Consider the following 18,499-nt stretch of genomic DNA (forward strand, 5'->3'; position numbering starts at 1 on the left):
TTTTTTTTTTTTTTTTTTTTTTTTTTTTTTTTTTTTTTTTTTTTTTTTTTCATTTTTCTTTCTAATCCCTGAAAATCTCTTTTTGCCATGCGTTGGTTACCCAACAAGCCCAAAAGATCGGTATTCTCACCTTGAGTCGATAGATTCGGTACTCGGTGGGAGCTCCGTCGCGCGTGCCTCTTGAAGTTGATGAAGTCGGAGGAGCCTCTTGCTTAGGAGTGGACGAGAGACGGGCTGAGACGCGCTTTCCTGCTGTACGTATACCGTGTACTGGCAAGTTTGGTGGTGCGAGGATCCCAGAGGCGACTATGCATGGCCGTTCGGTGCTTCCTCTTGTAAAGGATGCTGTAGGTGCCTTGGTTTATCTCTTACTACTTACTGGTGGTGCGTAGATCACACTTGGGCGCGCTTGATGAGGTCGTTTTCATAACTCGATCTTTTTTCAATGACTGACAGTTATCGCCCGAGGTAGAGAGTACGTAGATTTTCAATCCAACGAAGTCCGAAACGTCAGCTATGATGGTTGAATTTCAAAGAAACGCAAATCATGACGGTTGACAGCGTAGAGCTTACGTTGGAACGTTACCTTGGACCTCCCGACTTCTTTCGTTGTTGCAGAGGCCATTGAACTCATTCTGAAGATCTGTCCTACGTACGACGGCACGATGCGCAGTCAAATGTCCTGGATCTGCACCTTATACTGTTTGCAGTGTGCACACTTCGTATATCGACACCATACCTCGTTTACGCCGACTCCACGTCCTTGGCTCCAGATAAGGATTCGCGCTTGTCTCACTCTCTCACGACGGGAGTCTCCCGCGCCCCGGGTCTTCGGGCGGACGGACCAGTGCCACGAGTTGTCGCTAATCTAGATGAGAGAGGGAGATCGAGATGAGGGCAGATGCCAAGAGCCCGAGATAGATGGTGGTGAAACAAGCTAGATCTTGGGATCTAGTCTGGGCAAGGGTGTCTTTTAAAGTGCTTTGTAGACACTCCGGTGAGGGCTAGTTGCATACTCCGTCCATGAGGGTCAGAGCGACGGGCTTGGGTTACGTTTGTTCTCTGCCTTGTGCCGTTCAACGTTATCAACCATGGTCCAGCGCCAGGAGAATGTTTGGGCGTCCCGTCCCGCGGAACTGGGAATAGGGGCAGGGAGGCCACGAGGTGAATAGTGAGTACTGAGGGGGGTGCAACTGGGACGGATTACGAGTGTGGGGGAAGCCGACGAGACAATCCGACAGGTTACTGAATCCAATATTCGGACAGTCAAGCTTCTGCCAAAAGGACGCAGATTGTGATCAACGCAGATCAGCTCATGGAAGCCTGAATGGAAGGGTTATAGCGTGCTCCCTGATGATCTGAATCTCCTGGTAGACAGCGAAACAGGAAGTCGAAGTTTTAAGGCCTTCAAGGTTGATATCGTACTTTTACTAGTCACTGATGTTCTCATTTGTAGATACGGATAGTATTGCAGATTTGACTGCCGGGTTCGTCGCACTTGAGCGCCCGTGTGTCGCACGCCGGTTTCACTTTGCCGGAAGGACCAAAGGTGTGACAGTTTGACTCGGAGTCGATTGGAACGCTGGGGTCTCTATACCTGGTATCCAAACTCCATATCCCACTATTAGCCCGAAGTGGTCCACCGTTCGTGCGGGCTCCGTCAAGGTTCTTGTCGGAAATTAGCTGGCTAGTCATGGTGTTCGAGCGGTGAAAAAGAGCAGAGGGGGCGGCGGCAGATGGCGTTAAGATATTCTGGCAAGATATCCACGAGAATCAGCAGTCTTCCATGATCTCGCGTAGTATTTCTATGCCGTATGCAGGCAGATACTGACCGAGAGCTGAATGACGACTTGGCCCCAGCCGACCGTTTCATCGCCTCGGCTCCTTTGTCTTCGGGTAAGAATCTGATTCGATCGGGGCGCTGTTTCAGGCCCATCGCCCCGAACCCTGCGCGCTTTGATTGAGCGGTTCCATGGCTAGGTTGGCTTCCCCTGGAGATCAGTCCAATTTCTGGGTGGACCACAGTGGAGGCGCGCGGAGAGACACTGCCTCTCTTGGCCCATTTGTTAGCTTCTTGTCGCACCAGGAAAAGAAATTTGCAGCCCCTGACGGTGATCGCGAGATTAAAGCAGTTGAATCTGTGAATCTCACTGATTTGTGCGCCCCGCGATGAGCTCAGCGGCGCTGCGTGATTGGCATCTGGAAATGTCAATGTCAGGCACAATTTCAGGAACATTGTCAGTCAGTCACACCGTCTAATGGTAGCAGTACTGCAGTATCTAGTAGCTGTAATTCTGATCCGCTCACAGAGTTTGGTCCGGGTGATTGACAAGAAATAAAATCAATAGTGGACAGCAGTTGGGCGCTTGGGAGCAGAGGCCAAGGGTGGAAAGTCTTGACAGTTGTAGGGAGGCAGTGGTGATTGGTGTTGGTCCGTAATTTTGTATTAGAAGTGTTTGACTATCTTCGCCGCTTCTCCCTTCCCCCCTCGATCTCCTTTGATGGTCATTATCTATCAACGGCGCTTAGCCTTTCTTCCCAGCTTCTTCATCTTCTTTCCTCTTTCTTCCCTTAACCAGTCTCTCATTAAATGTTAGACGGTGTGGCCTGTTGTAACAGCTCAGGTACGCTCGTTCTGTTCTTTCAGTGGCGATCTCTCCATCTGCAGACCCTGGATTCCTAACAGTCGCAGGTCGCATCCGTTCCAAAAACTCAACAGCTATCTAGGTACGTTTGCGCGATTTTGGCTTCGCTTGATTGTCGGCACCGTCAGAAGATTCCTATCCAACCTGCGTTTTCTGTCTGCCTTATCCCACGCCGTTGACGGCTCGCCTTGCTTGCTCGCTCTTGCTCTGTTGTTTCCCACAGCCTCGTGGCTCTGCAGGGGTGCGGCGTCCGGCCATTGCTCTACTGCAAGGGGCGCTTCCTTGCCTGCAATTTCCAGCCACTTGCGTTGATCTTGAATCGCAACCTCTTTTATTATTGGCCACGCAGCTTCGCTCTTTGTCGTGATACCTGGCGAGAGAATGTTCCTGCCTTGTTTGTTGTGTTTCCTGCCTGATATACTCGCCTGGTTTTCCTTCCAGTCAACACCATTCTGCGCTACCGACAACCCCTCCACTGCGCTTTCCTTCCTTTCGCTATGCCCCATTCATTGAGGACTAACCGTTTGTTCGACTGATAGCTACAGCACGACTGCGTCGTGAAGATCCAACGCCAAATTTCTTTCCTTTAAATAAACCCACCCTCGTCACTCCTTTGTCGATATAATCATCATGCCTTCTAAGATGCGCCTCGATACTAGCCTGGTAGCTTGCCTGGCCGCCTTCTCTGGCGTCGCTGATGCCTTCTGGCGTCTTCCTTGCCGTGGCCGAAGTGGCCTTGCCAGAATGGACCCTTTGATGGACCCTGGCTCGCCTTCGTACCACGTCCACACCATTCATGGCTCCAAGGGTTAGTTGGGACACTTGCGAATCGGCCGAGGTACAATTGCTGAAAATATCTAGGATTCTCCATGGACGCGGACATGTCGGCTTTGCTTGGAGGAGACTGCACGTCCTGCGCTGTTAAGCAGGACAAGTCCGCCTACTGGGCCCCTGCCTTGTACTTTGTTGACAAGGAAACCGGCGACTCTGAACTTGTCGAGGAAGTTGGAGGCTTGCTTGCGTGGGTGATGTCACTGACCTGATTTGAAATTACGACTAATGACCGACATTAGGTACTACCTTCTGTACGGAGATGACGTCGAAGCGTTCCCCGATGGCTTCCGCATGATTGCTGGTGACCCTTTCCAGCGAAACTTCACCTGGCCGGTTCCCGACCCCCCCAAGTCCGAATGGACTGGTGATCAAGCTAGCCAGGCTGCCCTCGCACAAAAGGCTCTCGGCTTCAACTGCTTGAACTACGCCAAGACTGCTGAACCGTCTCTCGGCCGTCACTTCTTGCCCGAGAAGTCTTACCTTGACGAGCACTGTACTGATGGTGTTCGTTTCGAGCTGATGTTCCCCTCGTGCTGGAACGGTGAGGATGTTGACTCGGACGACCACAAATCTCACATGGCCTACCCTTCGCTGGTCATGGACGGTACCTGCCCTGAGGGCTTCGAACACCGCGTTGTTTCGCTCTTCTTCGAAACGATCTGGGACACCTATGCCTTCAAGGACCGCGACGGTTACTTTGCCCTCTCCACCGGCGACCCCACTGGATTCGGTTACCACGCTGACTTTATGCACGGTTGGGAATCTGGTGTCCTTGAGGAGGCTGTCAAGACCTGCACCAACCCCTCTGGTAAGGTCGAGGACTGTCCTGTTTTCGAACTGCAATCCGAGCTTGAGCAAGGCCTCTGCTCCTTCGACATCCCTAGCATCCTCGCCAGCGAGGATGTGACCAATGTCAAGGGTTCTCTCCCCAACAAGGTCCAGGTCGAGTGGGGTCCCGAGTATGCCTTCCCTGTCAAGTACGTCGGCGGAGGCAGCGGCGACGATACTACTGCTGCACCCACCTCTACCTCCGCTGCTGCTTCAAGCACTGAAGGCGACCTCGGCCTTAGCCTCTCAGCGGGTCTGAACAGCATCGGCAACATTCTTGCTGCTGATGCTAAGACCTCTGAGACCACTTCTTCGACCACTGTCCCTACTTCGACGTCGACCTCTACCACCTCGACTTCGACCTTCACGCCGACCCCCACCACTTCTTGGGTCCAGAGCACAGCTACGCAGGAGATCGTCTGGGTTGAGCAGGAGGTTGTTGTCATGGTCGATGAGAACGATGTTCCCATCAAGACCGAGACTCGCGAAGTTGAGGTCCTCTCTACCGACTACAACACCGTCACCCGCACCGTTTCCTCGGTCGTGCAAGTCCCTACTGATCCTGCCGCCATTGCCGCTCAGCAGGCCCAACAGCCCGCCAAGCGCCACCACGACCACCTCGCGGCTCACAAGCGCCACTCTCACGGCCACGCGCACTAAACTGGAAGATAGGTACGGTATTACGACTCCATGATAGGCGTTCTGAGATGAAAACCTATTACTGCGGGAGGAAAACACCACATCGCTTGCGATCTGTACCTATTTTTTAAATTTACTTTCGACCATTCGGCCGGCGCCTGACACACTCGTTCACTTCCAGCTGTGGTCCGACCTTTTTTTGATTCACTTCTCGAAGATATTTTGATAGCTACCACTTGATTTTTTTCCCTCCCCTCTCACCTCCTGTCGTGTCCCGTCTTCCGCTGCAATGTACATGCTCGCTCTTCATTCCTGTCTACTGTTCTCGCAAAAGTGACGGATCAGGCGAAGCATGAGATAAGACAATCCACTAGGTACGATAGGCTACCTCGCAGTAGGACATCGATCCCTGGCCTCACCTTTTCCACCCTTCCCATGATGGGAAGGTTCATGGAATGGGTGTAATCGATAGTGTTAGAACAGCTGGTCACCGCGAGCATGCGCTAGAGATCCGTCCCGTCCATCGCTTTACATTCCCATCTCATCTATGTCAAATACCATGTTGATTCCCAGTTTCCATTTTTTTTTGCTTAGGGTTGATGTTAAGTACCGGTTACGATTTCTCTTTTTTTACATCTGGATTCTATATGTGTCCAACGTAGCCTTGGTCGTAGCTATAGGACCGCGAGATTATCTCTTTACTATCTACTATATGAAGCCCATCACACCTCTTGCTGATTGGCGCCTGTCCACTCTCGGTAGGACAACGAATAAAGCTGGCCAAGACGCTACCTAACCCATACCTATGAAATCACCTAGGTACAAGGCTACCCTATGGTACTTTCGCATTCCGGCCTAACTTGGCCTGACGAGGTGATTTTGTACAAAATCCGTCAGGAATCAGGTCTGGTCACCTCGTACACCATACACCTGGCTTGCTACTATAATTAGGTCGTTAAAGTTACTTCCTACGACTACTAGTACTAGGCTCGGCTCTCTACTGCATACTTTTACGATTATACAGGAGCAGGAGCCGGAGCTACCATCCTCAATAAAGCTACCGCTAGTCCATGTACTGCAACGCAATATATTGTATTTTATCTAGCCCGACAGGTACAGACTCCATAGCCCGCAATACCAAATCAAATCATGGTACCAAATCCAACCTAGGTGGGCACTACACTGTAGCCTCGTCCTCGTACTCTCGCAGTCGCAGGCCAGTCAAAAGCTAGCTAAAGAATATTCGAAAACAGATTAACCGTAAACGCCTCATGGAGCCCGACGTGCCGTTTCCCCCACATCTCTTTGAGGTAGCGCTCTGCGGCACGATTCGACTTGCGGCCGCGGGTGTCGAACAGGGCGGGCTTTACGCTCCAGCTTAGGGTTAAGCGAGTTGGAGATGGAGCTATGCCCATTCCCAATCCCATTACCAAGCCCATGCCCATGTTCATGTCCATATGTTTGAGCCCATCCTGAGCAGCGCCGGCACTAGTGCGCAAGTCGCCCGATTCCAGGGGTGTATTGATTTCACTCCACGCATTCCAATAATCGTCTAGTGGGTTCGAGAGGTGGCATTTCGGCCTGGACCCCGAGCTCATATGGTGGCAACATTCCTCGCCTTCCTTCGCCGGGAGGAATAACCTAGCGAGACTCCTCGGTCCTTGATTCAGCAGGAACCACAGTGTAACGCTGTACTTGTCGCGCGTGTCCCGATGCCAGAGTCTCGGGCCGTGGCGGAGTAGCATGCGCTCGAGCAGCTCGCGGAGCATGCGAAGGGTACAGTGGAAGGCGATTTCGGTTGCGGCGTCGAGGTGGGATCGAAACGCTAGGCGGCGCGTGCCGATTATCGATTCCGTGTGGCCGTTTGCGAGGATGCGGGAGAGGTGCCGTACTTGGGTTGTATCTAAGAGAGGCAAGGAGGAAGAGGGTTTATTGGCCAAGTGGCTCTGCCTGTTTTTGGAGTTCGATGTCGTGAGGGGAAGTGTAAAGTCGAGATTCGACATAGAGTTGCTCTCAAAGTCGTTGTATTCGTCTAGGAGCTTGGTGAGGGTAGCCAAACGTTGCGAGACGGCGCTTAATATTTGGTGATGCTGCTTCTGTGCTTGGCGTTCTTGTTCGTCTGCTTGTCTCGTGTCACGGGTAATGTCTGCCATGTGGAAGAGTACGTGCAGACCCCGTTCTAATCGTCGCGAGCTTGAGCTCCGCCTCAAAGTTCATATTCGCCTCGTCATCGTCGTAGAACGGTCCCCATACTGCGGGTATGATGTTGAGGGATAAGCGATGGGCGAGCTCATGGCGGTACAAGAACCTCACGAGCGTGTGCACCGTCAATGCACGTTGTTCGCCCGTCCATGGGTTCAATGTTAGTAACGAATCGAAGCTGGCGATGCCATGCCGGCGCATGAAACAATGGCAAATATGCGGTTCCAGAAGCTTGATCGTCTCGTATGTGGACTTGTTAAGGAGGCAGAGGCTCAGTATGGTGTTCGCTTCCCCATTAATGATGACCTGGAAGAGGATATCGGCAATGTATCCGAATGGTAAAGCGTATTGTTTGGTGTGGTGTGATCTCTAGTACAAAGAACAGTTAGTGTCGCGTGCTTGTTTTTCTTTCGCAGTCTTGGTGTCAACCTACCATGATTCCGGCCTCATCCGACTTGCATAGCGTTCTGGGGGTAGAGGGTAAAATAGTCCATTGAGGGGACTCGTAGATCTGCCTGACGATCGTGAAGCAATGCCCTCAATATATATACAAGATCCGAGACAAGCAGCCGAAAGAAATCCCAGAAATCCCGCAAACCTAGCGTGGGATAGGAGGTATCATGTGCAACAGTATGACGCGTTGGCCGAATCGCCTGCACTTCTTGCGCTGCAGACCAGTCACCAAGAAGCGGAGTATGCAGGATGCAGGACCAAGGGCTAGTCTCGGGGGCATCACTGGATTTTATATCATACGTGGAGTCGTCTCATCCCTGGCCTCTCTCCTTTGCCCTGCAGACTTTGAGGGACGTGCCCTGACATGGAGCGAGCTATTCTGGATTGAGGGTTTTGGCGTTAGGGAGGAGGGTCCGGAGTGACGCCCAGGTGGCACAGCGACTCGGCCTGCCGCGATAGCCTGCTTGAAGGGCCTATAATAGGAGCAGCAATTGTGCTGGACCGCTAGTTCGGCGGACTAGTGGCTGTTGGATGGTGTCATGGCGACCGAGGCACACCGCCAGGAATGACTGTGGAAAAACAAATCTAGGGGAAGATCCTGATCAACGGAAGATCAGGGCCCAGCCGGACCCATATCACGGACGCATGAGGTTTAGGAGCGCAGTCGTGTGACTGAGGCTGACGACGCAGCTGCAGGAGAAAGACGAGAGGAGTCCAAATAATTGCAGAGTTGAAGAGTTGGAGAGTTGAAGAGAGACTCCGCCTCCGCACCGCCAGAGCGTCCAGCCCAGCCCGGGCCGACCCCACCCGTCCGTCTCAAATGTTGCCCGCCGCAAAAAAAGTCTTGATAACCTCCCTCTGCTCTTCGCGGCGCCCCGTGGCCTTAAGGCCTTTTGGATACCTGTCACTCTTTGAATTCTACCTACTTGACCGTTCGATCGTTTATTGTCGAATTTACTGCTTTCCATCCACTCTACAGCTTCTCGGCCACTGCTCGACTCTGCCCCTCGACCCCTCCATGAATCGATAGATTACAAGTCGTCCTGCAGCCCTGCCCAATATAACATGTCAGCCATGAGCCTGCCTCTCCCCGAGGAGTGGACCGATCCGGACGCATACGTCGAGGCCCTGTTATCGTTTGCTACGTCATCCGACCTCTTTAGACACCTCTGCGGTGGTGTGCATATGCTGGACTTTCTCACGCGCGAACCCGACCTCTACACCACGCTTTTGCCCGAGGACTGGAGACAGTTCTTTGAGCTCCACAAGATCGCAGATATAATCGACCTACTGCTGCGTGACGATATCGATCCGTTGCTAGCGGCCTACAAACAAGGAAATGTTGCAGGACAGGAATGGAGAGGCGTTGCGGCTTTACCCCCACTGTCGCTGCTGGAGTTCATCCATCAGATTCGGCGACTTACCTTGCGTAGGGAATTTACTTCCCGCGATTCGGGCAAGGCGGTTATACCCCCACGGATTGCTGTCGGGATGAAGATAAAGAAGTACCACGAGGTGGCGCACTTCTCGAAATACGTCAATTCCCTGTGTGAGGCCGTGAAGGGAGAGCGGGGCGAGGGGATAACGCATATTGCGGACTTTGGGTCTGGCCAGAACTACCTCGGGCGAACGCTGGCTAGTCCTCCGTACAACAGGCACATTATTGCCATTGAACGGAGGCACCAATTCATCAATGGTGCCAACCGTATGGATGTCTATGCGAGGATGGCTGAGAAGAAAAGGGTGCGACTCGACAAGAAGCCAGAGGTTTGCCAGGTCTGCGAAGACTTGGAAGCGGCAGAGAAACCGGAGGCTCAGCCTGAGCCGACCAGTAACGAAGCAGAGGCGGACGAGGCTGCGGATGACGAGAATGTTGCGGAGATCAATATCTTCCGCGACATCAGTGTAACGCCTGATGAGCTTGGCTCTTTCCCGAAAAATACTGGCGGCACCCAGAAGCCTGTTTCTGAGACAGGCAATCCACGGGGAGCGATGGACTACATCGAGCACGAAATCAAGGACGGCTATTTAGAGCCGATCATCAAAGATGTTGTGACGCCGAGGAAAAGTCCAGAGGAGGCCAATGGCACAGATGACACCGCAAAGCAGTCAGACGCCAATGTCATGGTTGTGTCGTTGCATTCATGTGGAAATCTCGTTCATCACGGTGTTAGAGCTTTGGTTCTCAACCCATCAGTCAAGGCGATTGCCATGATTGGATGTTGCTATAACTTGATGACTGAGCGGCTTGGTCCTGCCACATACAAGCTCCCTGTTTTGCGAACTATGCACCCACGGCTGTCAAAAGACGCTGTCGCATACGATCCCCACGGTTTCCCCATGTCAAAACGTTTGGAAGAATACCCTCACGACGGCGGGACTGGCGTGAAATTGAACATCACTGCCAGATCAATGGCCGTGCAAGCTCCTTATAACTGGGGCACAGACGACGCAGAGGACTTTTTCACCCGCCACTACTACCGCACCCTCCTCCAGCGAGTCCTCGTGGACCGAGGCGTTGTGCCAAAGCCATCCATACCGAAAAATTTGTATGGCACCGAGCCCGAGAAGCCAGAGGACGTGGGCAACCCTCTCATCGTTGGATCCCTGCGCAAGGCGGCCTTCACTTCATTCCAAGCATACATCCGCGCAGCAGTCGTGAAACTGAGCCGTGATCCAGTCTATGGGCAGAAAGTGCAAGACGGCATGGCTAACATTACCGACGAAGAGCTAGATCGTTATGCCGATGAATACTGGCCGACGAAGAAGAGACTCAGCGTGACCTGGACATTGATGTCTTTCTGCGCTGCTGTGGCCGAAGCCATAATTGTTGTTGATCGTTGGCAGTATCTGCGTGAGCAAGACTGCGTCAAAGAGTGCTGGGTCGAGCCTGTCTTTGACTATGGGGAGAGTCCTAGAAATTTGGCTGTCATTGGGATTAAGAAATAAGGCCTATAGACTTGGTGTCCTTCAAGTGAAACGCCGCTGCTGCGAAGAGCACAGCTCATATTCCGCGCTATCACAAGAGACGGCCGTGTCACGTCGATGGTCATCAGTTCTCCCCATCGTAGCGCTACTATAATATTAAATCGCGCCTTTCTTTGGATCCGCCACCCTTTGGATGAAGTTAAATCTCGATTAAAAGGCAGGATCCCATTTAGAAAATATGGGAAAACATATATCTCGCAAGCTGATACCCGAAGCATACTCAGCGCTTCACAATTACATAAGGTCTTGGGGTTAGTGTCAAAAGTTACGACGATTATACGATAGAATCCAATAGAACAATGAGAGTCATGGGACATGTCAGCCCACAGACTTGGCCAGTATCTTCTTCGTACAAGGAAGGCGCAACCGGCTTTAGCTTCCATCTTCATTCTAAAAGCTGAGACCTGGATCAGCTATTATGGGGAAGAATCTGGGCGCAACGGACAACGTTTTCTAGTACTTTTGAAGTTGCTGCCTGAGGATGACAGCCTTGGCTCTCGGCACCCGCGGGTCCGACATTGACACAACCTCGACCTGAGAGCTTACCATCTCGTCTCCGTCCCCAAAAATCCAGCCGAAGTCTATTGAGTGGTAGATACCGCCTGTCCATATCGGAGAACAATATCTGAAGAGTTTTCCACCATGGATGCCGATAGTCCCCACAGTGACGGCAAGGAGGCCCTCGTTAGACGTGCGGTATGTGGGATGGCCTCCCTAGGGATGAATTCGCTAACATGAACAAGTGCGACCAATGTCGCCAGCGGAAGGTAATAGACACCATAATAAGGTGTCTTTGTGCTACTGACAGCGTCACTAGATCCGCTGCGACAAGCGGTCCCCGTGCTCCAACTGCCGGACGTCCAAGATAATATGCAGCTCTACAGGGGCGGGCCAGAAGCCTCGGGAGCCGCGGAAACGCGTTCTTATTTCAAATGAATAGTGAGTTGGCAAGGCATTTTCCAAACATTTGTATTGTAGAATTGACTCTTTTCCAGCGAGAAGAAGATTGACCACATCGATGAACGGTTGGCTGGCATAGAGCAAGTCTTGCATGAGCTCAAGACTAGCTTGGCCTCAAATAAAAGCACCACCTCTCAGATCTGTGCTCATGCGACGCCTGTCTCAAGACATATTAGCCCTTCTGCCCAGGAGTATACGTCTAACCCGCAAGACGCGATGGACCAGCAAGAGTCGAAGACTGGGTTCGAGGGCAACTCGCTGATGGCTAGCCAGTCAGTCTATGCCAGTGATTTCTTGCAGACTGCTGTATCTCGTAGTCCGTTGCAGATGTCTGCTTCTAAGATCAATTCGGCCCTTTCCACATTGAAGCAGCTTGTCAGTATGCAGGACACTCAAGTGCCATCTGCTCGGGAGTTCCCACGCAAAAAGCACAAGGGACTTTCTGATTGTGATTTACGAGAGCTGGTCATGCCGCCTATGCATGTGGTCATTCCGCTGCTTCGAAATGCCAAAGGTATTCCTGCAAATTCTATCAAATGTTTATGCTCACATACGGATGACAGTAGATAGTTACGGTACCGCTTTGCAAACGTACTGCCCATTTCTCCCCTTCGATCGCCTTGCTGAAAAGTGCCGCGAGGTCTACTTTAACACAGAAGATTACTCTGATGCAACATTCATCGTGGCAAATGGCGGACTGTACCAACTTTTCGTCGCAGCGAGCTTTATGGCCAAGGACCGCGCCCAGCGAGAAGAGTATCAGGGATATGTCGATATTTGCAGACACAACCTTGATACGACGTTGGCAAATTTGCATCTTCTAATGCCGGCAACCACCGACTCTATCGAGGCTCTTACCATGGCAGTATGTCCGAATCAACTCTTGATATGAATGAATGCTGAATATCCTAGGCCGCTCATGCTATTGAGATGTCCAAACCTTCCTTTGCCCTTACGCTGACATCGACCGCATCCCGCCTATGCCAGGCCATGGGCATCCACCAAACGGCTTCGATGGAAAATATTAGCCTGCAAGAAAAGGAGCGCATACTTACGCTGTTCTGGTCCATATATTGCATGGATAGAGCTCTTTCTTTGCGATTAGGACGTGCGGCGACTATCCCGGACTATGATATTGATGTACCGGCTTCGCTTGAAGCATCTACTGTCGGAGAACCGTGGAAGTCTGCATACATGATATGGGTCGAACTAGCCAGGATACAGGGTCTGGTGTATGAGAAGCTTTATAGTGCTGCCGCACTACGTCAAAGCGAGATGAGCAGAGTAGCCGAGGCACGTAATCTAGCTGCTCGAATGCAGGAACGTGTGATGCAGCCGTTTGAGGTCAGTTTCTTTTTTATCGGCGACCGGAACTTACTAATGCCAGACAGGGCATATACGCCCAATTGAACAATATAACCGCGATCGAATCGCTCTACATGAGGTGTGATGAAGTATGCCGCTTATCGCTCCTGTGTCTTATCTACCGAGCCATTCCACCGCAGTCAGGGACACCAGGCACATTTGTCCAGGAGTGCATCGAGTCAGCCAGGGGCGCTCTCCTGTCACATAAATCATGCATGTCACTGCTGAAAGACACCACTGCTGCTCTGAAGCTATCCTACCTACACTGGTACGCCCACTTGAACCGACTCTCCGAGCCTGTCTAACTCCGCAGGTCTATCCTATATTCCCCGTTCGTCCCATTCATCGTCCTCTTCTGCCACATAATCGAAGTGTCCTCTTGGGAAGACCTAGAGCGACTCGAAGAGTTTGTTGTCTCGCTCAAACCCAACTGTTCCCTTTCCACCGCAATATCGAAGCTCCACCGACTCTGTCAAGCTTTGAGCAACGTTGCCCGACTGTATATTGAGGCCAGGATACAAGCGCAAACACAGGAGGACCAAGCCCTTGCATCGGTAGGCCACGAGTTTGATACTTATCTTAGTGCGCTCGGCTTCGCTCCGCCAGCTGATGGCGGAGATGCGCGGTGGGCGGCTGCACCGGGTACAACTACGATGCCAGGAGAAATGAGCTACCCAGGGACAGCGGCTCAAAGTATCAGCGGACCGCATATGCCCCAGGGGCACATGACACAGTTAGGTAACTGGTTTTCGGGGAATCAATACATGCTGGGACTATTGGAAGAGGATCTATCGATGTTTGACCCGTCAAATCTGCCCTAGCCCTTTACGCTAGAGAAGCAACCAGCACCTTCCTTTTACTTCTCTTCCGTGAATTAGATACATTTCCCTCCATCGACAATCATTTCGGCCCCATTGACAAAGCTGCCCTCGTCGCTCGCCAAATACAGGCACATGTTCGCAACATCCGAGGGATCCGTCAGTCGGCCCAGCGGCACATTCCCGATGAATTTCTCTCTGTTCTCCGGTGTATCCTCCATTCCGGTGAACTGACTGAACAGACCAGTCCCGGAGAGGAGTGGCGAGACTGTGTTGACCCGGATGTTGTGCGGGCCGTATTCAGCCGCGAGACCTTTCGTTGCCTGCCAAAGATATCAGTTAGCGCTTCAACTAACAGGCCAATGGTTTCGAAAATGGAAAGATCCTACATTCGAAACAGCTCCTTTGCTCGCATTGTACCAAACCAAGCCAGGCCTCGGCCGACTCGCGCCCGTTGAGGAAATGTTAATCACGCTTCCCCCCGATCCCTGCTCGAGCAGCTTCGCAATGACGACTTGCGACCCGTGGAAAATACTCCTCACATTGACGTTGAAGACGCGTTCCCATTCGGCTTCTGTTACTTCGAGAGTTGGCTTGTTCCGGTAACTCGTTCCCGCATTGTTAACGAGGATATCCAATCGCCCGAATTTCGAAACTGTAAAGTCAACAATGGCCTTCCAATCTTCTGCGCTCGTCACGTCGACCTTTTGCGCGACGATATTCTCTGGGTTCTGGGCCGCGACGCTCTCGGCGCCAGTGGTGTTGATGTCGGCGATGACTACGTTCGCTCCTTCGGCGGCGAATCTTGTCGCGATTGAAGCGCCGAAGCCGGAGCCACCGCCTGCTGGGGTTAGTGAGGGTTTTATTGGGGAGGGATAGGACGAACCCGTGACGATGGCGACTTTGCTGGCAAGACGGGGCATCTTGGTTGGTGTTTGACTGTATATTTGTTTGGTTAATGTATTGGTGTTATGCTTGTAGTTTGGGGTTTGGGGGAAATGTATATACTGGGGAAGCAGAGCGGGGAAGATGCGGGGGAGTTATCCGAGGAAGTCGGGGTCGGCGTGAACACCGAGATGCCTTCTACAGCCTACGTCAGAACCGAGAGTCAGATGTTAGAACAGGGGACCAAAGCCCCTTCATCCTTCTGTGTTCTTAACTTACTCTTGCCTACAGAGCCAGTTGCTCCTCATCGATCTCATCGATCGACCTATCTTGTACCGACACCCACCCTATGGCACCATACCTATTTGTCCATGTGGTTTTCGTCTGGGGAAATGCCAGTCGGCCGCCATCGGCATGGATGCATTTTCTCCCAGATGCAAATACCATTGACTACTGCTGTCGCGGGCCTCATTTTAATATCGGTACATTTCTTATCGGTACATTTCTGATCTCGGACGGGATGATTCAGTCCGCGTATCTTGGACCACGCTCAAGATGTTATGAGGGTCCCAAACGACATTCTCGGTGAGAGCTGCTGGTAATATGCCGGGGTTGGCCAGCATTGCGAGAGATCTGCTTTGAAGGGACAAGGGAGGCTATCATAGCTAATGATGCGGGCACAAACTTTATTGCATGTCGGCCATTCCGGTGCGCAGCCGGATTGAACAGATGCTGTATGCTGCGGCCTCAAGGCCATGTCGGCTGTATACTTAACCGCGGCGTACGCCCCTGACGAAAAACATAAACGTCAAAGATGCGTTGTCCTCAACTTACGGGACTCTGGGTCCTTACCGGCTGGCTAGGTGCAGCCTTTGCGCAAAACGGCTCAGACGGTGGCGAACAAGTCATCATTCGCGATGTTGCCATCATTGGCGGCGGCGCTACTGGTACATACGCTGCCATCCGCCTTCGAGAAATGGGGAAAAGTGTCATCCTGGTTGAGAGGGAAAACAAATTAGGTGGCCATACAGACACGTACTACGATCCAGCTGCTGGCCCTATTGACTACGGCGTCTGGATATATACGAATACTACTGAAACCAGGAATTTCTTTGCGCATCTCAACATCCCCGTGAGGGCGGAACATCTTGCTCCAGATCCTGCGGGAAGCCTGCGATATGATTTCCGCACCGGGCAACCGTTCCCTCCCCCGAGCGGTAACACCACCGACGCAATGACGCGCTATATCCAGATTCTAATGCAGCATCCCTACCTTGAGAATGGGTACGACCTCCCTTACCCCGTTCCAGAAGAGCTGCTGCTGCCGTTTGGAGATTTCGTTGAAAGGTATGACCTCGGGGCAGCGGTGGGAGTAATCCTGGGGTTTGCACACGGGCACGGAGACGTCATCAACGATCCTGCCATTTACGTCCTGAAGGACTGCAATCTGAACGTGGTCCTAGGCGGGCTGAATGGATTCATAAGACCCGCAAGCGGAGCCAACCAAGACACCTACACGGCCGCTGCAGAAGAGCTCGGTGACGACGTACTTTACAAGAGCACTGTGGTCGAATCGCATCGTCCTCACCCTTACAATACTGACAATTCTACTTCGCATCCCCATGATCTCCTCGTCCGCACACCGACCGGATTTAGGGAAATCCAAGCCAGCAAGCTCCTTGTCACTATTCCACCTCTCCCAAAAATCCTCTCCGCCTTTGACCTCGATCACCGTGAGGCGGGCATCTTCGGTAAATTCAAGAGCAGCTCTTACTACAACAGCGTCCTCCACATCACCGGCCTCCCTTACGGAACCGAGGTCCTCAACGGGGCAAACGAAACCCCCTTCAACGTCCCTGTGTTACCAGGCCTTTACATCCTCGGCCCCGCGGCCCCGGACCATGATTTATACGTGGCATTTCTCGGAGGCCTCAGCGAGCCAATACCCAAAGCACAAGCCCTGCAAATAATAAGAGACAACGTGCTATCCCTGCAAAACGCAGGATATCCGGTTTCCGAGCCGGAAGTGCGAGCTTACGGCGACCATTGGCCATACACGCTTCACGTGAGCGCTTCAGACATTGTTGGGGGGTTCTATGCGCGGCTAAATGGCCTGCAGGGATATCGGGATACGTTTTGGACTGGGCCTGCGTTTCATGCCGATAACACGGGCTCGCTGTGGAGGTTTACTGAGAGGTTGTTGCAGAGGTATTTTGTGGATGATTAGCGCTTTCAATGTTTATTATTGATCTGGTGTTTTGGGTATTTTCCCGTCTTTGCCTCTTACTAGAGCCAACCAAAACATATGTCGCAGGTGATTTGATGGTTGGATTTGATAAACCTGACAACTCTTACAAACTTATAGACTCCGACAGTGGCAGATCCCTTGACAAATGCAATTCTTCTCAACTGAGTAATCCAGGCAGTTAATTGCCAAGCAGGCTACTTTGTATACGAGTTAAACAACTAATCATTTACTAATAACACTGCAGGCACCCCACCACATCATCCGCCCCCCTCCTCCTCCCGGGGTCCGCGGAACCCGGGAATGTAGATTAACACATGCGGGCACCAAGAACTATGACGACGCCCAGGAGGAAAATACACAAGAACAAATATTTACCACGTTTTCAAATTCATCCGCGCTTAGCAATACAGAAGCTTGTCATCTCGCAAAGTCACCGAACTCGCCGAGCGAATTCGTATAAGAATGCGACTGACAGACACCTTAGTAGTATCCATCTGCACCAGCAACACCAACTAGCCAGCCCTAACTTGCATGGAAGTCAAAGTCAAAGCCTAAAGGCCAACACCAAGAAAATGCCTTCTACTTCACCTCTAACAATCGCAATCGCCGGTTCTGGCGACTTAACCCGGTACATCAGCGAAGAGCTTTTGTCGCGAAACCACAATGTGATCCTCCTCGTCCGGAGCGAAAAACCACACTTCAAATCCATCCCAAACTTAGTACAAGAAACTGTCGACTATACCTCTGTCAATTCCTTAACAAACGCCCTAAACAAGCACAACGCGATAGCCCTAATCAGCACAATCCTCACCTACGACACGCAAGCCTTCATCTCAACCCACGAAAACCTCATCGCGGCTGCGATTGCAGCTAAGACAGTCATCCGGTTCATCCCCTCCGAGTACGGCGTGAATATCCGCGATTACCCCGATCAGCCTGGTTTCTATTGGGAGACGCGGGAGCCGATTCGACGACTCCTCAGAGCTCAAAACTCGAAGGAGAAGAAGCTCGAGTACACGCTAATCTGCTGTGGGTGGCTGCTTGATTATATCGTCCCCAAGGAGAATCGGTATATGAAGGATATCGGCGATGCGTTCCCCGTGAATATCGCCGAGAAAAGGGCTGTTATCCCGGGGATAGGCAAGGAACTGGTTGATTTTATCTCTGCGAGGGATCTTGCGAAGGGGTTGGTGAGGTTGCTTGAGGTTCCAAGTGGAATGTGGGAGGAGTATGTGTTCCTTTCTGGGGAACAATTGAGTTGTGATCAGCTTGTTGAGGCCGTGAGGACGTTTTATGGGTGGAATGAGGAGGGCGAGTTTGAGGTTAAGTATTTGTCATTGAGGGAGTTGGTGAATGAGGTTCGTGATGCGAGGGATGAGTTTGGTAGGATTGAGGCCGAGTATATGATTGTTATCCCGAGTGGGTCGGCGGCGCTGGATGGGAAGGTGGTTAAGGCGCATAGGGAGAAGTACTTTTCTGATGTCAAGTTTAGGGGTGTGAGGGAGGTTTTGGAGATTTCGAGGGCTGGGGAAGGGGAGGAAGTTATTGTTTAGTTCGGACCATGGAAGCTCCAGTCGTGGATGATATAGGCATAACCATGAATTGGCACCTCTCATAGCTAAGTGGATAATCTG

At 51.9% G+C, this 18,499-nt stretch overlaps 9 protein-coding genes across 9 annotated transcripts; 6 read left to right on the plus strand and 3 right to left on the minus strand.

Annotated features, from left to right (window-relative positions):
• Positions 1–1,081: 1,081 nt before the first annotated feature.
• Positions 1,082–2,503, minus strand: BDV17DRAFT_260768 (uncharacterized protein; the record flags this gene model as incomplete). The annotated part of the gene is made up of 1 exon (XM_073757587.1): positions 1,082–2,503. A coding segment is annotated over exon 1 (545 nt), but the record flags the coding sequence as incomplete, so codon positions are not given.
• Positions 2,504–3,275: 772 nt separating this feature from the next.
• Positions 3,276–4,967, plus strand: BDV17DRAFT_281183 (DUF1996 domain-containing protein; the record flags this gene model as incomplete). Its single annotated transcript, XM_073759985.1, has 3 exons — positions 3,276–3,453; positions 3,507–3,666; positions 3,719–4,967. 3 exons carry the CDS (start codon positions 3,276–3,278, stop codon positions 4,965–4,967), a joined length of 1,587 nt encoding a protein of 528 aa, XP_073616531.1.
• Positions 4,968–6,022: 1,055 nt separating this feature from the next.
• On the minus strand, positions 6,023–7,567 carry BDV17DRAFT_54236 (uncharacterized protein). The gene has a single exon (XM_073764749.1). The coding sequence runs from the start codon at positions 7,097–7,099 to the stop codon at positions 6,179–6,181; it is 921 nt and encodes a 306-aa protein (XP_073616532.1). The 5' UTR covers positions 7,100–7,567; the 3' UTR covers positions 6,023–6,178.
• Positions 7,568–8,421: 854 nt separating this feature from the next.
• BDV17DRAFT_260776 (uncharacterized protein) lies at positions 8,422–10,911 on the plus strand. Its single transcript, XM_073757588.1, has one exon. The coding sequence runs from the start codon at positions 8,667–8,669 to the stop codon at positions 10,548–10,550; it is 1,884 nt and encodes a 627-aa protein (XP_073616533.1). The 5' UTR covers positions 8,422–8,666; the 3' UTR covers positions 10,551–10,911.
• A 9-nt stretch (positions 10,912–10,920) lies between these two features.
• On the plus strand, positions 10,921–13,907 carry BDV17DRAFT_54265 (putative C6 transcription factor). Its single transcript, XM_073764750.1, has 8 exons — positions 10,921–11,285; positions 11,333–11,356; positions 11,407–11,528; positions 11,585–12,063; positions 12,113–12,414; positions 12,462–12,893; positions 12,941–13,182; positions 13,228–13,907. The coding sequence occupies exons 1-8, from the start codon at positions 11,232–11,234 to the stop codon at positions 13,733–13,735; spliced, it is 2,163 nt and encodes a 720-aa protein (XP_073616534.1). The 5' UTR covers positions 10,921–11,231; the 3' UTR covers positions 13,736–13,907.
• BDV17DRAFT_54272 (SDR family oxidoreductase) lies at positions 13,707–14,716 on the minus strand. The gene is made up of 3 exons (XM_073764751.1): positions 14,619–14,716; positions 14,122–14,573; positions 13,707–14,055 (listed from the first exon to the last, which is right to left on the minus strand). The coding sequence occupies exons 1-3, from the start codon at positions 14,653–14,655 to the stop codon at positions 13,789–13,791; spliced, it is 756 nt and encodes a 251-aa protein (XP_073616535.1). The 5' UTR covers positions 14,656–14,716; the 3' UTR covers positions 13,707–13,788.
• A 71-nt stretch (positions 14,717–14,787) lies between these two features.
• On the plus strand, positions 14,788–15,253 carry BDV17DRAFT_260788 (uncharacterized protein). Its single transcript, XM_073757589.1, has one exon. The coding sequence runs from the start codon at positions 14,809–14,811 to the stop codon at positions 15,124–15,126; it is 318 nt and encodes a 105-aa protein (XP_073616537.1). The 5' UTR covers positions 14,788–14,808; the 3' UTR covers positions 15,127–15,253.
• On the plus strand, positions 14,788–17,037 carry BDV17DRAFT_260789 (amine oxidase, flavin-containing superfamily). The gene has a single exon (XM_073757590.1). The coding sequence runs from the start codon at positions 15,432–15,434 to the stop codon at positions 16,842–16,844; it is 1,413 nt and encodes a 470-aa protein (XP_073616536.1). The 5' UTR covers positions 14,788–15,431; the 3' UTR covers positions 16,845–17,037.
• Positions 17,038–17,248: 211 nt separating this feature from the next.
• BDV17DRAFT_260790 (uncharacterized protein) lies at positions 17,249–18,437 on the plus strand. The gene has a single exon (XM_073757591.1). The coding sequence runs from the start codon at positions 17,438–17,440 to the stop codon at positions 18,416–18,418; it is 981 nt and encodes a 326-aa protein (XP_073616538.1). The 5' UTR covers positions 17,249–17,437; the 3' UTR covers positions 18,419–18,437.
• Positions 18,438–18,499: the final 62 nt, after the last annotated feature.

This window comes from Aspergillus undulatus (assembly GCF_047715775.1).
Source record: "Aspergillus undulatus strain CBS 261.88 unplaced genomic scaffold BDV17scaffold_18, whole genome shotgun sequence".
Taxonomy (NCBI): Eukaryota; Fungi; Ascomycota; class Eurotiomycetes; order Eurotiales; family Aspergillaceae; genus Aspergillus; species Aspergillus undulatus.

Excerpts from the sequence above, each read along its gene's own strand:
- BDV17DRAFT_54236 (XM_073764749.1), bottom strand. The coding sequence starts at position 7,099 with ATGGCAGACATTACCCGTGACACGAGACAAGCAGACGAACAAGAACGC.
- BDV17DRAFT_260790 (XM_073757591.1), top strand. The coding sequence starts at position 17,438 with ATGCCTTCTACTTCACCTCTAACAATCGCAATCGCCGGTTCTGGCGAC.
- BDV17DRAFT_260789 (XM_073757590.1), top strand. The coding sequence starts at position 15,432 with ATGCGTTGTCCTCAACTTACGGGACTCTGGGTCCTTACCGGCTGGCTA.
- BDV17DRAFT_260788 (XM_073757589.1), top strand. The coding sequence starts at position 14,809 with ATGCCTTCTACAGCCTACGTCAGAACCGAGAGTCAGATGTTAGAACAG.
- BDV17DRAFT_260776 (XM_073757588.1), top strand. The coding sequence starts at position 8,667 with ATGTCAGCCATGAGCCTGCCTCTCCCCGAGGAGTGGACCGATCCGGAC.
- BDV17DRAFT_54265 (XM_073764750.1), top strand. The coding sequence starts at position 11,232 with ATGGATGCCGATAGTCCCCACAGTGACGGCAAGGAGGCCCTCGTTAGA. Across the intron at positions 11,357-11,406 it reads ACCAATGTCGCCAGCGGAAG|ATCCGCTGCGACAAGCGGTC; the intron begins GTAATAGACACC and ends CAGCGTCACTAG. Across the intron at positions 12,894-12,940 it reads GTGTGATGCAGCCGTTTGAG|GGCATATACGCCCAATTGAA; the intron begins GTCAGTTTCTTT and ends AATGCCAGACAG.
- BDV17DRAFT_54272 (XM_073764751.1), bottom strand. The coding sequence starts at position 14,655 with ATGCCCCGTCTTGCCAGCAAAGTCGCCATCGTCACGG. Across the intron at positions 14,574-14,618 it reads CAAAGTCGCCATCGTCACGG|GCGGTGGCTCCGGCTTCGGC; the intron begins GTTCGTCCTATC and ends TAACCCCAGCAG. Across the intron at positions 14,056-14,121 it reads GCAAAGGAGCTGTTTCGAAT|GCAACGAAAGGTCTCGCGGC; the intron begins GTAGGATCTTTC and ends TATCTTTGGCAG.